This window comes from Panthera tigris, chromosome B1, assembly GCF_018350195.1.
Source record: "Panthera tigris isolate Pti1 chromosome B1, P.tigris_Pti1_mat1.1, whole genome shotgun sequence".
Lineage (NCBI taxonomy): Eukaryota > Metazoa > Chordata > Mammalia > Carnivora > Felidae > Panthera > Panthera tigris.
In genome coordinates this window covers 121310799-121331477 of record NC_056663.1, presented here as the reverse complement: position 1 = coordinate 121331477, position 20679 = coordinate 121310799, and the positions used below count along the sequence as shown (strand labels likewise).

Sequence of the window (20679 nt, the reverse complement as noted above, 5' to 3'; positions counted from 1 at the left end):
CCCATTTAAAAAAAAAAATTCCACCTTCCTAAAAGAAGTGTGATGTTTTGGGCTGACAGATCAACATCTTAGATAAAATCTGTTGCCGTGAAACATAAATTCTGACCTGGTAACCTGACAGAGCGCCAAGATTCTAACACTACAGAATTCAAGGCATTCTTTTGAATTCTGTCCTTTAGTAGTTTTCAAAGGAAAACCAGGAAAAGACTTCCAGCTCAGTGAAGACCTTGATCAAAGCATGGTACAAGAGAGCAGGTGTGCAGACCTTGGGAAACACGTGCCAAATTCAGCGGGCCATGGGAGTGCGTTTCCACGACGGGGCTCTCACCACTCACTGCTTTGGGGTCAGTTTTCCATAGCCTGCTCTCCCAGCGCCCCAGTCCTGCCATTACTCATCTGGTACCTGGCCCCCAGAACAACCAGAGCCATACTGCCTGCCCTCCTTAAAGCCTGCATCCCAGTCTTTGGGAATGATCCGCTCGTCCTGATGAGTTCCGTTCATATACCTCATGGCATTTCTGCCTCTGCTCTTGAATAGTATTCCACAAAGCAGAACCCACATGCTGTCTTCTTCAGCTTATCCAGGCCCATAGTGGTTTTCTTCATGTCACTTTTGCTGAAAAGTTCACAGATTTGTTCTTCAGTTGAGTAAAAGGAAAGACTGCCAACATACAACCTACGGCTCTTCTACGGTAATTTTTCCTGTTCTTCATTGTCACCTCGGAAGTTTTCCTGTTCTTCAACGTCACCGGTACTGGTGGGTCCCGGTACTGGCTCAGCTCCACGTAGGAGTTGCTGTGCAGCGCCTTCAGAAGGCCATGGACGCAGTGCAGAGAGGAAGACAAAGACGCCGCCACTCTGGGAACAATGAAGCCCGGCGACCCATTATTAGTATTATTATTTTAATGCAACCTGGTTAAGCTTCCTCTTGTTGGTCGCATCTTTCTCTTTCTAGAATTTTAGGAGCCTCTCGAGTATTTCTAAATCTTGATCCAGTTATAATATATTAGTTATTTCATCCTCTGAAAAAGACTAATATAACCTACTGCCATCAGGAAGAAAGCTGATCTTCTATAACCACTGAGGTGATTGTATTTCTGATTCCAGGGCAAAGCTTCAGTTGTTTCAACATTGCCTGTTGGCAAATGTCACCAATGAACCCGTGAGCCTGGCTTCCTGTATATATGCAGAACTGATTAAATGCCAGAGATGGGCTTGGGCACAGAATACATGGTAGACACAGAGGAAGGGTACCTCAGTATCCCAGGTGAATGTTCCTTGACTTCCACTCACTTTGCTTAGGCTCCTCTTAGAAGAAGAAGGACCTCAGCCCTTTATCACTCACAGCTTCCTGTTATTTCTGGGAGTTCCCAGAAACCACCTCATGTGTGCTAAAGACCAAGTCCCCTCCTGTTCTCTTGCTCTATCTCTTGCTCTATCTATCGCAAAGACCATTTAGCCATGTCCTCCATGAAGCTGCCCTATGCAGTGTACATGGCTCCCCCATGCTCCCCTGGCTCTGTGGAGGCAGTTCAGTAAAGTGCACAGAAGCAGGAAAGGGCTGGCTTTTGATCCCACTACTGCTCTCCTCAGTAGGGGACTTTATATAGCTGCCTTTAATGGATTTATGACATCATCGTTTTTATGATGTTCTTGGAGTGAGAAAAAATTGTGCTTGAGGTAGACCAGGGAGAGTGACAGGATCACATTACAGGAGATCGTGTTGGGTAAGAGATACTTTCTTGCACCATGCACAAAAATAAATTCAAAGTGGATGAAAGACCTAAATGTGAAACAGGAAACCATCAAAATCCTAGAGGAGAACACAGGCAGCAACCTCAGTGACCTTAGCCATACCATAGCTTCTTACTAGACCCATCACCAGAAACAAAGGAAACAAAAACAAAAATGAACTATTGGGACCTCATCAAGATTAAAAGTGTCTGCACCATGAAGGAAACAATCAACAGAACTAAAAGGCAGCCCATGAAATGGGAGAAGACATTTGCAAATGACATATCTGGTAAAGGGTTAGTAGCCAAAATCTATAAAAAACTTCTCAAACTAAGCACCCAAAAACAATCCAATTAAGGAATGGGCAGAAGACATGAATAGATATTTTCCAAAGAAACATTCAGATGCCTAACAGACACATGAAAAGATGCTCGTTCATCATCAGGGAAATGCAATCAAAACCACAATAAGATACGACCTCATACCTCTCAGAATGGCTAAAATTAACAACACAAGAAACAACAGATGTTGACAAGGAAGTGGAGAAAGGGGAACCCTCTTGCACTGTCAGTGGGAATGCAAACTGGTGCAGCTACTCTGAAAACAATATAGAGGGTCCTCAAAAAGTTAAAAATAGAACTACCCTACAACCCAGCAATTGCACTACTAGATACTTACCCAAAGGATACAAAAACAAAGATTCGAAGAGGTATGTGCACCCCTATGTTTATAAAGCATTGTCAACAATAGCCAAACTATGGGAAGAGCCCAAATATCCATTGACGGATGAATGGATAAAGAAGATGTGGTATATATATATATATATATATATATACACACACACGCGCGCGCGTGCACACACACACACACACACACACACACACAATGGAGTATTACTCGGCCATCAAAAAGAATGAAATCTTGCCATTTGCAACAACATGGATGGAGCTAGAGTGTATTACACTAAATGAAGTAAGTCGGTCAGAGAAAGACAAATACCGTATGATTTTACTCCTATGTGGAATTTAAGAAACAAAACAGACGAATATAAAGGGGGGGAGAGAAAAAAGAGAGGGAAACCAACCATCGGAGACTCTTAATGAATAGAGAACAAACTGAGGGTTGATGGAGGGAGGTGGGTGGGGATGGGCTAGATGGATGACAGATATTAAGGAAGTCACTTGTGATGAGCACTGGGTGTTGTATGTAAGTGATGAATCACTGAATTCTACTCCTGAAACCAATATTTCCCTGTAAGTTAACTAACTAGAATTTAAATAAAAATTTGAAAAAGAGAAAAAAAATGTTGGGTAAGAGATAGAAATATATATAACATATAACTTTATAGATCATATAATTGATTTGTCACAGAAGTAAGCAAAAATTCTGTGTAATCAATCAGGTAGAGCTAAACAGAAGTGGTATCCAAAATATATAGATTGCAAATGAATACAAGGAATCTTTTGGGGTGTTGAAAACATGCCAAAATTGAATTGTGATGACAGCCACGCAATTCTTTAAATTTACTAAAAATTGCTAAATTGTATTGCTAAATTGTGCTAGAACAGAGTCCCAGGGGTGCCCTTCATTTGTTGGGTGGTGGGAAGGTCTCAGGCATCTGGGAAAAGGGGTGGCCAAGAGGACTGGAGGACAATCAGGGGTTCAGGGCAGTGGCTACTTATAAACTCGGATGGAAGTACTTCAGTATATTAACAACCAACATTAAGTGTTTTGACAAACAATATGGCAGAGTATGGAAATTGGAAGGACAGGCCAGGGGCAGGAGGAGAAGCATTTGAATATGGCGGCTAAGGAAGCTCCTTCTGAGAAGGTGACCTTTGAACAAAACACCTGAGTGAAGTGCAGGAGGAAACCACATGAGAGCTAGAGGGAGAGAAAATCAGGAAAAGGGAAAAACTTGTATAAGGCCCTGAGGCAAAAATGAGCAGGTTCAAGGAGAAGCAAGAAGGATCGGAAAGCTAGGTTGAAGAGAGTGAGTAAAGTGCCAAATGTGTATGGTGTATAATCTGGGGGATACCCTCTCCCTGCTCTAATAACACAGCAGCTGAAAATATGGGTAGGAATGGAGATAAAGTCCACAGCACCCATCAACTTGATCCTTGGCATGCTCTTCCTATGGCCTTGATGGAGCCTGTGACTTTTGCTGTACTGTGGATTACAGTGGGTGAGGGGCACATACTGCCCTTGAGAAGTTCTGAAAGAATGGAGCTTATCCCGAATGACATATGGCAGCGTGATTCCTAAGGAGCCTTAGTGCAAGACAAGGATTTCCCACCACTGCAGGGGACTCTTGATTCTCCACTTTCCCTGAGATGGGTTTTGTCAACTGCACTGCTATACTACTTCTATAGAATTTTCAAACACTGGAAGATGATATGAAGGAATTAAACCACATCACTGGCTTGGTGAAAGGAACAAATATTTCACATTAGATAAAGAGGGTTAGGAATGAAGTTCAAGGTTAACTACTGAAAATGAAAAGTGAGAAAATGATAGAGAAGAGAGTAAATAAGAAAGAGGAACAGGGAAAGTTTGGGAAGGTTGAAGTAAATTTTACACCCTGAAGTTGGTGAGTTATACCCATATCCAGACAGCCTCCTTATTCAACAAAGAAGCTAGGACTGCTTATGGAGATGAGACAAAAATGAAATAAAGTCTCAATTAATTCAAGACAACCCAGTTACCTTAGCCTTTGATACTGGATTAAGTGATCATATAATTGTGGCAGAAAACACAGAGGTGGTGGCTTCAAGCCAAACTAAACTGGCATTTTTTTAGTGTATTTATGTATTTTGAGAGAGAAAGAGAGTGCATGATTGGGGGAGGGATGGAGAGAGAGAGAGAGAGAGAGAGAGAGAGAATCCAAGCAGGCTCTACACTGTCAGCACAGAGCCCAATGTGGGGCTCAAACCCACGACCCTTAGTTCATGACCTGAGCCAAAAGTAGAGTTGGATGCTTAACCAACTGAGCCACCCAGGCGCCCCTAAATTGGCATATTTTTAAAAGCAATATGGCAGCTCGGAGCCCACCACAGAATTAAGAGGAGAGATGGAAGCCTTTCCTTTGGAGCTTTCCTTTGGAGAGCTGGCCTGCAGTTAAAAAACATGGTCAGTTCTTTCTTTCTCTGCTGTTTCTGTGCCCTAATTTACTATGAAATCATGATTCTTTTTCTTTTTCATGGGTTGGGAGAGCAGACAGTGGAAAACAAAGTTAGGCTTCCTCTACCCCAAGTTATGGTAACCTCAGTACGTGATAATCCCAAGCCATGGTTTACCTTTCCAGAATGTATCCTTTATTTCCCACCAACATAAACGATGGAGAGGAGGAGATCATGCTTATTTAATAACACACAGTTAACCAAGGAAGCTGAAAGATGGTTCTTTCTGTGAAGAGAATAAATAGAATTGCCATTTCCAGGTAACCAGGTGAAAAGCAGATATTGTGATAGTTAAGCTTCAGAAATACATTAGGAAAAGATCAAAAAGGATTTTTTAGAGGAGTCTCAAATGTTAGAACCCCATTCTCCTAATAAGGAAATTCAACTCTGGACACAATAGCTCTCAATGATTTGGATATGATAGTCATTCCAATAAAGGCCCAAGATTTCTTTTTTTTTTTAAGTGTTTACTTATTTTTGAGAGAAAGAGAGTGTGAGCGGGAAGGGGGAGAGAAAGGGGGACAGAGGATTTGAAGCAGGATCTGCACTGACAGCACTGAGCCAGATGTGGGGCTCGAACTCACATACTGTGAGATCATTACCTGAGCCAAAGTCAGACAGGCGCTCAACTGACTGAGGCACCAAGGTGCCCCAAAGGCTCAAAATGTCTTGATAAATAAAATTTTTTCCAACAAAGCATAAGATGTTCTAGAATTGTTAAAACAACTTGATAGTTTGTATCCATTTCTGTGTTCAAAACCTGTATGGAAAGAATTCAGTGCCTTGAACCAGCACCATTGAAATAAGTAAAAAGTCATTTGCAACTATGTGGATGGACCTCAAGGGTATTATGCTAAGCAAAATGAGTCAGTCAGAGAAAGACAAATATCATATGACTTCACTCATGTGAGAAATTTAAGATACAAAACAGATGAACATAAGGGAAGGGAAGCAAAAATAATACAAAAAACAGGGAGGGGGACAAAACAGAAGAGACTCATAAATATGGAGAACAGACAGAGGGTTACGGGAGGGGTTGTGGGAGGGGGGATGGGCTAAATGGGTAAGGGGCACTAAGGAATCTACTCCCGAAGTCATTGTTGCACTATATGCTAACTAACTTGGATGTAAATTTAAGAAAATAAATAAATAAATAAATAAATAAATAATAAGTAAAAAGTAAATTATGTGATATGAGGCAAGAACTGCAGTTTCTTTAATTTAAAAATGAATATATAATACCTAAAAAATCGAACTTAAAATATATTATGAAATATTTGTTATGAATACCCAGAATTTTGTTGAAACCATCTGGTAATGCTCTAGCAACTGGTGCCACTGTAATCCTGAATGTGTGGAGAGTGGAGCAGGGGGCCAGTGGGGAAGGGTGGGAGCCTGGGGAAAATGGAATAAGTGACAGAAACGACTTCAAAGGACAGGGTCACAGGAGCCCCTGGGTGGCTCTGTCGGTTAAGTGTGGACTCTTGATTTTTGCTCAGGGCATGATCTCATGGTGCGTGAGACTGAACCCCACATTGGGCTCCTCGCTGAGCATGGAGACGGTTTGAGATTATCTCTCTCCTTTTACTCTGCCCCTCCCCCGCTCGTGCTCGCGCTCACTTTCTCTCTCAAAATAAATAAGTAAATATTAAAGAAATATTTTTTAAAAAACGAGAGGGTCACAGGGGCGCCTGGGTGGCTCGACATCGGCTCAGGTCATGGTCTCGCGGTCCGTGAGTTCGAGCCCCACGTCCAGCTCTGTGCTGGCAGCTCGGAGCCTGGAGCCTGCTTCAGATTCTGTGTCTCCTCTCTCTGACCCTCCCCCGTTCACGCTCTTTCTCTGTCTCAAATATAAATAAACGTTAAAAAAAAAAAAAAAGGAGAGGGTCACAGATGGGATAGCAGAATGAGAAAAGGAGAAGGGCAGGAAGATTGAAAGGGAAGAGGGTGATCTTAGTAAATTTTTGCTACTTTCCTGAAAAAAAAGGGGGGGGGAGGTTAAGTAAAAAACAAAGCAAAACAAAATTTGCTGAAATGGGAACAAAATAGCTGCTGAAACACTGAACAAAAAGCTGTAGAAAGAGAACAGGAAATCTCTGCCCAGCTGCCCCTTATCTCTGCCGTGTGTACGTGCGTCACCTCCCAGGCCAGGACTGGCATCTGCTGCAAGTGGACCCAGTGCTCCCCTCTGGGCAAGCTGTAGTGAAAAGAATTTTAAATGTTCACGTGCAATCAGTATGCTGTGCGTTAGCAGAGCTTCGTCTCCCCCAGGCTGTCTTTAGACAGGCAGGAATTTCTCCCACGCACTCAGAGTAAGCCCGGGCCTTGCAAATCACTGACAGACGGAGGTAGTAGGGAAGAACTTTAAGGAGAGATGAAATGATGCCACGGGCAGATCCTTCCCTTTAGGAACAGCTCTGCTGTCTTGGTATCCTATACGGCAGTCTCCTCAAACTTCCAGGGACACGGGAGTCACCTTGGGGATCTTATTTAAATGCACATGCTGGTTCAGAAGGATGGAACGGAAATTCTGCACAGCAACAAGCCCCTGGTGACGTGAGTGTTGCTGGTCTTCAGACCACATTGGGAGAAACAAGTAATAAAGCACCCCGGTGACTCCTGAGTGAGTCAGGTGTGTGTGTGTGTGTGTGTGTGTGTGTGTGTGTGTGAGAGAGAGAGAGAGAGAGAGAGAGAGAGAGAGAGAAGGGAGAGAATCCAGAAGAACATTCTCTCCTGCAGGTACATAGAGAGAGAAGGCAGGAAACAATACATGTTCTTGGTCCATTTATTACTGCACTTTGTCCGATTCCCAAGGATTCAGAGTTATAGTAGTTTCCCTTTGGCACTTTCAGGCACACGGGATTCTCTCATGAACTGGGACACAAAGCAATACCAGCTGAGAGGAAGCCCAGTGAAGGAAGCGGGAGTTCCCACCATGCCCGTTAGTTGGGCACCAGGCTGGCCTCTACAACTTTTCCTATCTTCTCATCCAACCCTTCCTTCTCAGAGAAAACAGTCATGGGCGCGTTGGAAAGCTTGGGTGATTGAGGCAGAAATATTGAGAAGATGCTAAAAACCGGACTTCAGGATCAAATCTAGTGGTTTGACTCTGATGTCTTTACCCGCTGTGAGGGGTTCCCGAGATAGAAGCTTCCCTGGAGTCCCTTGTGTTTGTGTGGGTGTGTGTGAGACAGAAGGTGGGGGTGCTTGCACCCTCTTGTACAAGGTTAATAGCACCAAGAAGAAACTATGCTTGACCTCACGAAAAAAGTTAGGATCGATAGGCCAATCCCAGCTGGCATGACTTTATCTTTATTCCCTTTGACAGAAACTGCATGTGTGGGTGTCCTCAGAGGTAGCTACCTAAGTTTGCATACTTCCTGGCTGACAGAACACTCCTGCCCGTGCCTCAGGGCCAGGGTGGTGAGTGTCAGTGGGAGGGGTAACCAAGTTTCACTTCCTTGCTGGTTGGAGGCTCAACCACAGCAGGCTTCTCCCTCAGAGGAGGAGACAGTGAGAAGCAGTTGGAACTCATCTCTCTCTGCCTTCCCATAGCACCTGGCAGGGGCTCAGGAGACGTGAGGAGCGCGAATGGGCAGAGCAGAATCTCTAGAAGGGAAGATGAGCGCCCAGGATCCTTCAGATCTGTGGAGCCGATCAGACGGAGAAGCAGAGCTGCTCCAGGACTTGGGGTAAGAAAGCAGGTCTTCCTCTCAAAGTACTTCTTGGGCGAGCGTGGGCTCCCAACTCCCACCCAAATGCTCACTTCGATTGATGATCTTTAGCACGCTGCCATCTACATCTTCTATCCCTTCCACTTCACTCATTTGTGTCTGTTAGGAATCTTTCTGCTTGGGGCCAAAAGCATACAGTCTTTTCCCAGATCTGAAAACAGGTAGGTGGAGAGAATGAGACACAAATCAAATGTCGGACATTCTTTGAGACTCGGGACAGGATTGAGATGCAGAAGTTGGTGTTGCTCGATTTCCTTGATATGGGTCTGCTTTATGAATGAAAGTGCTGTTCCAGAGTTTTGAGCTCGAAGCTGTATTGCTAGGAAAGTAAACAGAAAGCCCAGCCTACTGCATGGGAGAAGAGGGACTTTTTCAAAAGACAAAGAATGAGGAAGTGTCTGCAATGTCCCATCTGTGTTTCTCTCTCCTGACACTGCGTCTGTGAGTTCTTGTATGTATTCATGTCTGCAGGCACAGCGCTGAGGCTTTTAAATACAAACAAGTCAGGAAGAGGATAGCATTTGTGCCTCTAACAGGTTGTAAGTTTAGGGAGATGGAGACATCACAGTCCTGTCAGAAGGGACCAGATGAGACAACTCATGGGGATATTTAATAAAAGGAGCAAGTATTATGCAAGAGGTGTAGGGGGTTTCCTAGAAAAACTGGGCCTTTACCCTAAAGCATCAGAAATGTCCTCAAGAGGCTGATTTTGACACCTGGGCTTCACGAGAGGCGAGCCCAGCACCTGTCTTAATAAACAGCCCTATCTCCACAGCAACCCACTGACCTAGAAACTGTTACCACCTCCATCACACAAAGGAAGAAAAATGGTACCAGAGGGCTTGAAAACATTGCCTACATACACGTCAACACTTGGCAAAGTTGGGATTTCAACTTGCAAAAGCCTACATTCTTAACCAGAGAAAAACTGAGACAGGGATGAAATCTCTCTGCATTAAGGCTGCAGAGATCGTATCTGTTTGTGTGGTGTTACTGTAAAAGTTCTCAAGAAGTCCTGTCTTTAGATTTTAAAATGGAGGTCTCCTCATTGAACTCTCCCTTCACAAGATAAATCAGACAGAACAGCTAGAATTTTCTAGAAAGTAAACTCCCTCTATTGGGAATTCAGCGTTTCAGGATGTCACTGTTCTTCTAGGTTGAATCTCCAAAGAGAAAGGGTAAAATGCCCCTGAGCATCCAAATGGGTGTCACAAAGTCCAGGCACTAAAGCCAGACCCTTGGGATCTCACTCCTGGCCTTATTAAATTATTAAAGTGTACTTCTTTACATGCTTCATTATCAATATTCCCAGCCCACGATGGGTAGGAAGTTCCAGAAGAGAAGAGAGACAAAGGAGATACTCAATTCAATTAAATGATCTGAGCCCACATTCTGTGCTTGAATGACATTGTCACCTCCCTGGATGACAGCGATGAGCTAGCCAATGTCTCTTCTCTTCACCATATGCCCATAGCAGGAAGTGACTGCGGGTAAAACCCACAAGGAAAACAGAATTGTGCCTTCCCTCCTTGTTCAAAGAATGGACACATTCTCAACACAACCCAGAAACACCCAAAACAGATACAGTTATGTCCAGACTTCTGTATTTCAGAAGGCCTGGAAATTACTAAACATCTGAGGATGATTTCTGTAACAACAGATAAGCTACAATTACCTAGGAAAATTGCTCTACAGTTGTGGTTCTTCAACCTTAATTGTACACTAGAGTCACACAAAGAGTTTTTAAAAGTTCCTGTACAGGCCACAGGCCAGACAAATGCCATTAGTATCTTGGGAGTGAGTAGGTTTTTTTTTGACACTCCCTAAGTGGTTCCAGAGAGAGGCCAAGGTTGGGAGTCACTGCATAGAATATAAATCCATCAGAAGTGCTGAAAAAAGTGTGGCCTTATTTCTCATTTGTTGGGTAAGCACCTGAATCTTAAATCCATTCATAAATGTTGACTTCTTGTTTGTTGGTTTGGAGGCATTTTGCTTAACAATTTTATTGAGGTGTATTTTACAAAAGAGTGGCACAAATATCACCATAAATTAATTTTAGAACATCTTCTTCCACCCTAAGAAGAACTTTCAGGAGCATGGTTTATTTAAATATACTTTAAATATTTAAATATACTGCTGATATACCACTTGGATGAGGGGTGATTTCTAGAGTCTTCCTATTTCCCTGATGTAAATCCTTCTACCATGGGCAATTTCCAATTGCCAAGGGTTTAACAACCTGCTTGGAAAATTCCTGAACCTTTCATAATGGACTTGAGAAAGTCCATACTTATCCTTCCAGGGCATCGCTGATACAACTTTTATAGGTGATGATATCTGAGAAAGCTTGAAAATGACCTGTTGTCCTTGGCAGAATTCTGAATATAAACGAAACTTTTTCTTTGAAACTTGAAGTCACTGGTTAGGTATGATCTGTACTAAAACTTCTGGTTAGTTCAGTTTTTCTAAAAGCTCCATAAAAAACAAAATGATATAATGTAATTGATAGATAATAGGTGGCCGGTTTTAATGACTTCATTTTAAAATTATTTTAAATGTATTATTTGAGTAGTTAGGTAGATTCTTATGTTGGTATTTTGGGTGGTTAGCGAGATCTCATACATCCTTATTCTTTGGTCCCTATTTTTATTCAGGCTCTGCAATATCTAAGTTCTGAAAATTAAACCCTGAACTGCAGCAAATCCATCACTTGCCTTTTTCTAGGACACACATGGCTCACTCAGAGCACAGGTTATTCTTTTCTAAAGTACCTAAGTCAAGCAACTCAGATGCATTTCTGTGTCTCATTTATAGAGCGTCAATCTAAAACATTTATTTTCTTTAATCCTCAATGTGTTCATGTGTCCAAAACAAAGGGGAAATAAAACCATCTGTGATTGTTGCTCAGATTCACTTACGCTTTGGGGGTGTGGGATTGGGGGAGGAGGCGGCAGGTGGGCAGGAAGGGAGGGGCGGAGGGTATGGAGAATGGTCAGCAATAAGGAAGAGGGGCTGGGAACAGAGTCAGGCTGTTTGTGCTTTCTAAATGAAGCAGTGGGGGAATGAAACAAGCAACGAATACAAGTGAGATCACCGAAATCACAAACTAGTATAAAATTGCTGGTTAGTTAATAATTTGAAGTTCCAGACGTTCTTTGATCACAACAAAGGTCCCTGGAGGACAATGTAGGAATAGTATATACTTTGTGAATGGGTAAGCCTTCATCAACTGTGTAACTACAGACACAAAAAGGATACTATAAAACAAAAATATATTAGGACTTTTTAAATTAAATATTCAAATTATCTCTCAGACGTATTCCTTCAAGTGAGAAATATGATAAATGTTCTCTTTGTATATACTTTCCCAAATCTCAAATTTTAAGAGAAAGCCGCAGCATGTAGCTGTATTGGCTAGAGTCAAAAAGCTAGATTCTAAGTTCTGGCTGTTGAAAAAAATAAGGAAGTTTCTCATTTCTCTACCTCCGTACATGTAAGAGAAGGTTAGAAGAGATCAGGGGTCAGCAAACTTTGTTTGTGAAGAGCCAGATCACAAATTATTCAGGCTTTGCAGGTTTTATGATTTCTGCCACAGCTATTCACATCTGCCACTGTCATGCAAAAACAGCCGTAGATAACACGCAGACAAGTGACCGTGACAGTACAGTGTTCAACAAATATTATTTATGGACACTGAAATTTGAATTTCATATTATTTTCATGAGTCACAAAATATTTCTCTATTTTTCCCTCCAACCATTTAAAAATGCAAAACCACTCTTGTCTCTTAGCCTACACAAAAACACGTACCCTGGCAGGAAATACAGAAACATGTACCCTGGCAGGATTTGGCCCTCAGGTGGTGGTTTGCTGACTCAGGGAACAGACGATAATAAGCAAAATAAGTCCTCTTAATGAGGCAGACATTTTGCATACACTAGCTCTGGTCTTCAGACGGTCTTGGCGTTCTAATTTGCTATCCAAGGAGACTCACAAGCAGAAAACTCAGACTGCCTGAGGTCCCAGAGAATCTGTTGGGATACGCGTTATTTTCTGACCACGTGCTACGTGCCAGCACCATATACCTCTTATGTGCACTATGTCATTTAGCTTTCCCAGTAACACTTTCGGTGGGTATGATTATACTCATTTTATAGAGAGGGAGAGTGAGTTCAGACAAGGTAGGTGAACTATTCAGGTCACAGACCTCATAGCGGTACAGCTGCGGGACATGCCCGCGAGCTTACCCCAAAGCTGATGCTCTTTCCACTGATCAAAACAGCCATGTGTTCTAATCACGACAATTAGTAGTTATTGGATGCTCACCGTGTGCTGGGCAGTGTGTTAAACCGTTTGCGTGTGTGATTTATAAAATTGACACGTCACTGGGAAGTGGGTACTATTAACTAATATCACCTCCATTTACAAATGAGGAGCGTGAGGGACAGCTTTTATCACCATGCACAAGCTTACATGCTCATAAACCTTTACATCCAGGAGTTTGCCTGTCCAGTGACGCAACTTCCTGATTTCTATCGAACTTTTCTCTTCTTACTACATTAGCGCTATTTGTTAGTGCCAGATGAACTCGGAGACAAAAAGAAAGTTCCGTCATTATTATAACCAGCAAATGTGATCACTAAAAGACGTTTTTCTAGGGCAACTGGGTAGCTCAGTCAGATGAGTGTCCGCTCTTGATTTCAGCTCAGGTCATGATCCCAGGGTCATGGGATTGAGCCCCATGTCGGACTCTGTACTGACAGCAAGGAGCCTGATTGGGATTCTGTGTGTGTGTGTGTGTGTGTGTGTGTGTGTGTCTGTGTGTGTGTGTCTCCCTCTCCCCCTCCCCTGCTCATGTGTTCTCTCTCTCTAAAATTAAAAAAAAATTTTTAATTTAATTTTAAAAACAGACATTATTCTTTCACATTCTTCACATAATAAGCCAGGCCAACACCCTAATTAATCAAAAATTTATTGAATTTTGTGTAGGTTCCATTTTTCAGAGCTAGACAAATAGAGTAGGCTAAGAAAAGTGTAGCAAAGTCAAAGTTTTAAAGGAATCTGTTTACAAGGCGCCTGGGTGGCTCACTCAGTTAAGCATCAGACTTAGGTCAGGTAATGATCTCTCGGTTCACAGTTCGAGCCCCATGTCGGGCTCTGTGCTGACAGCTCGGAGCCTGGAGCCTGCTTCGGATTCTGTGTCTCCCTCTCTCTCTGCCCCTTCCCTGCTCACACTCTGTTTCTCTCTCTCTCTCTCTCTCTCTCTCTCTCTCTCAAAACTAAACATTAAAAAATTTAAATAAAATAAAATAAAGGAATCTGTTTACAGAGCTGTGATACCAAGTAGAGCAATAAACCTTGCGCCTCTTCTGTGCGCAACTCTGTAATCTTGGATTCTAAAAATGGAAGGTGATTCTCTCATGGCTGTATGAGAGTATGTAACTACTGTACAGTGTTCAGTCTCTCCTTGACTCAAATGAATTTCCTCTTCAGTTGTTGTGTTTTCTGTTCCTCCCTGGGTGATGGTGACTTCCTTCTACTTACGTGTGGAAATCTGTCCACAAACCTTCTCCACACTGAGTGGAGTCACTTTGTTTCATTCATTTGCTCCTCCATCCATTCATAGATCCATCTACTGAATGACGACATTATGCCTTGCATAATGTGGGGACACTGAGCTTAAGAAGACACAGCTGTCACATCGGGGAGTTTACAGCACAAAGGACAGAGAATGCACCTACATGGACAGTTGGAACACAGGCAGGGGGGCGCTGAGGGCCATGACTGTGTCTAGATGAAGCACACAGCATATGGCAGGCAGGAAGGAGATCACTGGTTGTGAAGAAGATGGCTTTGGAACTGATAGGCATTTGTCAGTTGAAGTCAGAACAGATGAGTGAAGGGGTAAAAGTGGCAAAACACGTGGGTGTTCAGGAAATAAAAGAAGCCCACATGACTCAGAGCCTCTCGTCCCTGGGACCCAGCAGTTAATGAATGCTCATTCACTAGGTTCTGGGATCTGCCTCTCAGAGTCCCCACCGTCTGTCTGCCTCATTCTCAGAGAAGGCACCCACCTGCCTTTCCTCTTCTGGTTTCTAGTGTCATAACCATAGCCTTAGCCGTTTAAAAAAAAAAACAAACCTGCATTAATGTCTCACTCCTACCACTTCCCTTTGTAAATTCCACTTCTGGCTCCTACTCCCTGATACAAACCTGTCTGAAACCAGCACAATCCACGTAGTCAAGACTTAATCATGTTCCTTGCTTCCTCTCTAGAGTCTCTGTGGCCACATGTTCTCCTTGAGCACCCACCTGCCAGTGCCTGCCCCCATTATCTGTTTTCAGACATTTTTGTTTACAAATATTTATAACTTTAAAGAGCATAAGAGCAGGGTGCCTGGGTGGCTCAGTCAGTTAAGCAACCAACTCCAGCTCAGGTCATGATCTCACAGTGTGTGGGTTCGAGCCCCGCGTCAGGCTCTGTGCTGACAGTGTGGAGCCTGCTTGGGATTCTCTCTCTCTCTCCCTTTCTCTCCGCCCCTCCCTCGTTCATGTGCTCTGTCTCCCTCTCTCAAAATAAATAAATAAACTTTAAAATAATAATAAGTAATTAAAATTTTTAAAGCTTTCAAAAACTAAATAAAAAATAAAAAGCATAAGAGCAATAAGCTAATTTGTTTTTATAAAAGTATGGTTAGGGGTGCCTGGGTGGCTCTGTCAGTGAGGCATCTGACTTCAGCTCAGGTCATGATTTCACGGTTCTTGAGTTCGAGCCCCGAGTCGGGCTCTGTGCTGACAGCTCAGAGCCTGGAGCTTGCTTCAGATTCTGTGTCTCCCTCTCTCTGCCCCTCCTCCTCCGTGCTCTCTCTCTCTCTCTCTCTCTCAAAGATAAACATAGAAAAATTTTAAAAATAAATTTATTTAAAAAATAATAATAAAAATAAAAGTATGGTTAGATAAGAAAATATTACTTTTTAGAGACACATGCTGAATGAACTACCTGGGATTAAAGTGTCATGATGTCTGTAATTAACTTTAAAAATGTTCATCCAGGGAGGGGTGGGGGAGGGGGAAAATGGGCATTGAGGAGGGCACTTGTCGGGATGAGCATTGGGTGTTGTATGTAAGCTAATTTGACAATAAATTGTATTCATAAAAAAGTGTTCATCCAAAAGCAATGGGTGTTGTATGTAAGTGATGAATCACTAAATTCTACTCCTGAAACCAATATTACACTATATGTGTAATATGTGTAAACCTAAATAAAAATTTGGAAGAAAAAATAAAAAATAAAAATGTTCATCCAAAAATACATAAAGAATATATGGCAAAAGTTTGAAATTTATTCTACCTAAAATATGGGTACTATTTAAATAGGTGTATTACTTTCTTCACTACTTTATGCTATTTTTCTCTTTTATTTTTTTTAACAAAGCTTATTTATTTATTTTGAGAGAGAGAGACACACACACAACATGTGCAGGGAGAGGCAGAAAGAGAGGGAGAGAGAGAATACCCCAAGCAGGCTCTGCACTGTCAGCACGGAGCCCATGCGGGGCTCGAACTCCTGAATCATGAAATCCTGACCTGAGCTCAAAACAAGAGTCAGATCTTTAACTTACTGAGCCACCCAGGCACCCCTATTTTTCTACTTTCTGAAGTTATTCATATAAACAGTTAAAAAAAATAATTATCTGTATTAATTGTTGAAAATTTGAGAAATGAAAGCACCCAAATTCAGCCATGTACAACCACTCAGAATAACATATTGTTCAACTTATCTCCAGTCTTTTAAAAATATTTTTCTGTAAACACACACACACACACACACACACACACACACACACATTGAACTGTGGCCATACCACATATATAATTTTTCTCTTGCTTTCTGGTAGGATATTTTTCCATTATCTACTTCTTAGTCTGTGTCAAAGCATGTTCTTGGTTTTTCCCCAGCCCAGCCTGTTTCCCTCTATTAAAGCTTGGATATTTAGGTTGGTCCGAATTCCAGAAGACTTTACATAGATTAAGAGTTTGGACTTCAGTCAAATTCCGCTTGGCAGTATAGAGTTATTGAATGCTTATTGGAACATGGAATTATATGGTCATCATGTTTTGTTTTTAGCTTAATCTGGAAGTTGAGCGAGGTAGGTAGCAATGGGTCCAGAGCCAAGAAAACAAATTAGTGAGGGAGTTTACAGGTTGGTGAATGAGGAACCAGAGTGATCACCTGGGAATGGCAAGAAAGGAACAGAGGTGAAAGCCAGTAATTCCACGGAACTAAGCACAGTGAGTGATTCACATCCGAAGAAGAATGACTTCTGCTTTTGCATCATTTTTCGAAGTAACATCAAAGGAATTTTGAAAACCTTAATGTCACAAGTGTCTTTTAATTCATTCTTTGTTTACTTTACCACCATACATTTCTAACGTTGTCTAGGATTCATGTTATTGCTTTTATGGTTCTGACTCACCACCAATAGAGTCTATGTCTTGGGTTGATTCTCCAGATAATAGAAGCGTTTCACAAATGTCAGTCCTAAGGCAGTAAGAGGTTTGTTGCACTTCTCTCAGCTGAGCACAGTAAACTCTTTGATGGTGAGCTCCTCAGGAGCAGGGGGGCCCTTTGCCTGCTCCGGCCCAGCCCACCACTTGGCGAAGAGTGGGCGTCCGAATGTTTGAATTGCTTCAAGTTGAGTCAAGGTCCATAGACCATATGGACCATATGGACCGTATTGACCAAGACCATAATTCAAGGTCCCTGACTTCAGCACTCTACCGCACCACCCTGATGACATATTTGCATTTATTACTCTCAGACTCCATCTGTCCCCTTATACCCAAAAGTTTTTACCAGTGGGACAAATTGACATTGGTGGCAGGCATCGTCTGAACCATGGAATACGGAAGATATAACTAATGAAACAAGTATCTGTCTATATTTTTTCATCCCCCCAAAAAGTCTGGGGCTCTTTCCTGTAGCTGTGACTTGCTAAAAGTGGCCCTCGCTATCTCCTGGACCAGCCCACAATGGTAGGTTGCCAGCAACAACCTTGTTGCCAGCAGCAATTGTCCAATGACAACTACCTGCATTTTATGCAGTACAGGCTTCAAGAGTAATGAGCATAAGTGCAAAGTCAAGTTTGACTCCACTCAGAGATGAGCCCTCCTGAGAAATCTCTGGTATGGATCCCCACCCAGCTATTCCAAGCTTCTTGAAGTTCTTATCCACGAAGTGTTTGTACTGGTCAGTCTCTGAGCTTTGGATCCCTGTCCAAGTCAAACAATCACTAAGATGTGACCCCTAGGGAAACAATGACACCCTTTTTGTCTTGCAACCATTCCTCCACCTGTGTTGGCTGACCTGGGGATTGCACCGAAGGACCCGTGCTGGAATGATATGCCCCCCAACCCCAGTCCACGGCACTGCCCCTCTGGTCTCTGCTGATCCTTAACCTCCCTGATGAGTCATTTCACCTACAAGTCAGGCTCCACGGGTCTCTCTTGAAGTGTCTGTGTCCTTCTCTCTTTGGTCTCCCGGCCTCTGTCTCCTGAATACTCTGCTCCCATCTGTTTTGTGTTCCCTAAGCCGCTGCCCTCTGTGCTTCTGCTATCTGGGTGAGCCCCTGTGCCTTTCTCTGCCTCTGAGTTTTGCCTATTTTCTCTCTCTCTCTCTGTCCACATCTCTTGCTTGTGTCCCTGACTCTTTGCACCAGTCTGTGTCTCCAAATATCTGAGTCTCTGTCTCTGTCTCTGTGTTTCCATCTCTCAGAACTGCCTACCTCACTCCTCAGACTCCTTCAAGAACAGGTTTGCCCTGATCTCCAACTCCCACAGAATTCTCTGCTTCCTTTCAGCCCTGTTTTCCTTTAGCTGAGCCTTGACTCCTACCAGAAAGAAAAACATCCTTGGGTCCCACCTTCAATTCCTTGTTTGACCAGAGAGCCAGAGCCCTGCCTCTGTGATCACTCAGGTATGCCTCTTAATGCCTGGGGCAGCTGGCCTCACCTTTTTGCTCTGCCATTAGCATATGTAAATGTGGGCATGTAGAATGGCAATATGAAAAGCCACAGACAAACTGTTCCATGACAGAAACCTCTTCAGTGGAAGGACTGTGGTGAGTTTATTTTCGGCCTAACCTATGCATCACACTCATGCCTCTCTTAGGCCTCATTAGAGCATTCAAAAACTTTGCAGGGCCTGTTCAGTTCCCTCCACTTGGACAAAGTCTGTTGCCACGATCAATGGAAAAATCAGCTCGCATTTGTGAATATGGAACTTAATATAATTATATGGACAACAATGTCTTGTCCCCGATATTGTCACAGCCTGATTCTCATATAAATTGCAGCACTGAGAGCTCTTGAGCTAACAAGGCATTTCCCTAGCCTAAACCCATGATTTCTGATGGCACATGGGGCCAAGAGCTTTATTTTTCACAAAGTCACAGTATTTAGCACCAACCATATGCCCAACTGAACATGAAGGAAATCAACAGCCAAGCGATCCTGTAGAATGACTCAGGTGCTAAGGACAGATGAACCCAAGTGAAGATTGCTTAGAGTAAGATTGCCCAACAGTGTCATCTTATATTCTATCCCTGTTGCATTCAGAAGGATTCCGAGGCCCAGTATAGCCTTAGCAAGGAAGAAAACATATCAAGTAGCTATATTATCTATGGCCTTTAAAAAGGGGAGTGGCATCATAAACTGCACATTTGCTGTCTTCTGTCTAGAGGGTGCAAAGGGTGTCCATGTCATTGAAAAGTGAGAATCATTTCGAAAATGAAGAAAAAAGTGAAAATTCTCTAAAGAGTGTTTTTATCGGCCGTTCGACTCCAAGGACTATTAGCTGCTGTGACACAAACAGGAGTCTCTGTTCTTGCTTTAGATGGAAATACATGTTTTCTTTGTAACTCTGATGGGACAGGTCTAGGTTCTGTGTCACTTCCCTTTGCCAGGAAGGAGAAGAATAAGTCATTAAATATATGAAAAATCTGTAGATGTGGGTTATTAACAAATTTTCTCACCAAGAACCATATAATCTAAATGGTTGTGTGGCTCACGTTGTAACATGCAAGATCACTTTCTGTGTCCACGTGTCCTTCCAGTGTTATTTTGCATTACTCCCCAACATAAAACCTCTGTTCCAACTAGGCATTCTGTTTCCTATATACGCCATGCAAGTGTCAACCATAGTGCCTTTGCTTATGTCATTTCTCCAATTGAAATGACCTTTTTTCTCACTATTTAGTGAAACCTAAATTTATTCCTGAAGCTCCAATTCATGATCTTCCTCCTCCATGAAGCTTTCCTTGATATGCCAGCCTCTCATGAGCTCCCCCCTCCTATACCATTTATTGGCCATATCTCTAAGATTGCAACTATTTGGGAATTTTCTGACCAGGAGAGCAGCAAATCCTTCTCTTTTCCTCCCCATTGGTATTTTAAAGCCACTTAGGACTTTCTTTGCCCTCTCTGTACTCCTCTTTAGATGAGACACACTGTGAACTCAAACCATCGAAGTTACTGAAACAAAGATTTTGGGACCAAGAATCCTGAACCCTGTGCTTCTCAAACTCTAAACTGCATATCAATCATATGGAGCTCTTGATAAATACAGATTATAACTCAACAGTTGTAGGGGGCCTGACAATGTACACTTCTAGCAAGACTACAGGGCACTGAGTAGCAAGGCTTCGCATTGTTTTTCAAACACCAGGCCCTACCCATTAGTGTTCATAAAGTCAATTCAGTGGCTCACGATCAATGTTTGTTTTAAAATAAATGGAGAAGGGGCACCTGGATGGCTCAGTTGGTTAAGCATCGGACTCTTGATTCCGGCTCAGGTCATCTCACAGTTCATGAGATAGAGCCCCACGTCAGGTTCTGCACTGATCACGAGGGGCCTGCTTGGGATTGTCTCTCTGTTCCTCCCCTCTTGTGTGCATGCTCTCTGTCTCTCTCTCTCTCCAAAAATAAATAAATAAATAAACATTTAAAATATTGTTTTAGAACTAGAGGAAAGAA

The 20679-nt window shown here is 42.6% G+C and overlaps 1 protein-coding gene and 1 pseudogene across 3 annotated transcripts in view; one reads left to right on the top strand and one right to left on the bottom strand.

The window, feature by feature from the left end:
• Positions 1-331: 331 nt before the first annotated feature.
• LOC102954367 lies at positions 332-1386 on the bottom strand (annotated as a pseudogene).
• Positions 1387-7258: 5872 nt separating this feature from the next.
• DAPP1 (dual adaptor of phosphotyrosine and 3-phosphoinositides 1) overlaps positions 7259-20679 on the top strand; it is a 53382-nt gene continuing 39961 nt past the window's right edge. Inside the window, exons 1-2 of one of the 3 annotated variants that reach the window (XM_042984134.1) lie at positions 7259-7469; positions 8469-8605. In XM_042984134.1, the coding sequence (XP_042840068.1) occupies positions 8505-8605 (101 nt within the window). In that variant the 5' untranslated portion in view covers positions 7259-7469; positions 8469-8504. Of the gene's footprint in view, positions 7470-8370; positions 8606-20679 lie in introns of those variants that run through there. The other 2 variants (XM_042984135.1, XM_007080960.3) reach the window with 2 other exon arrangements.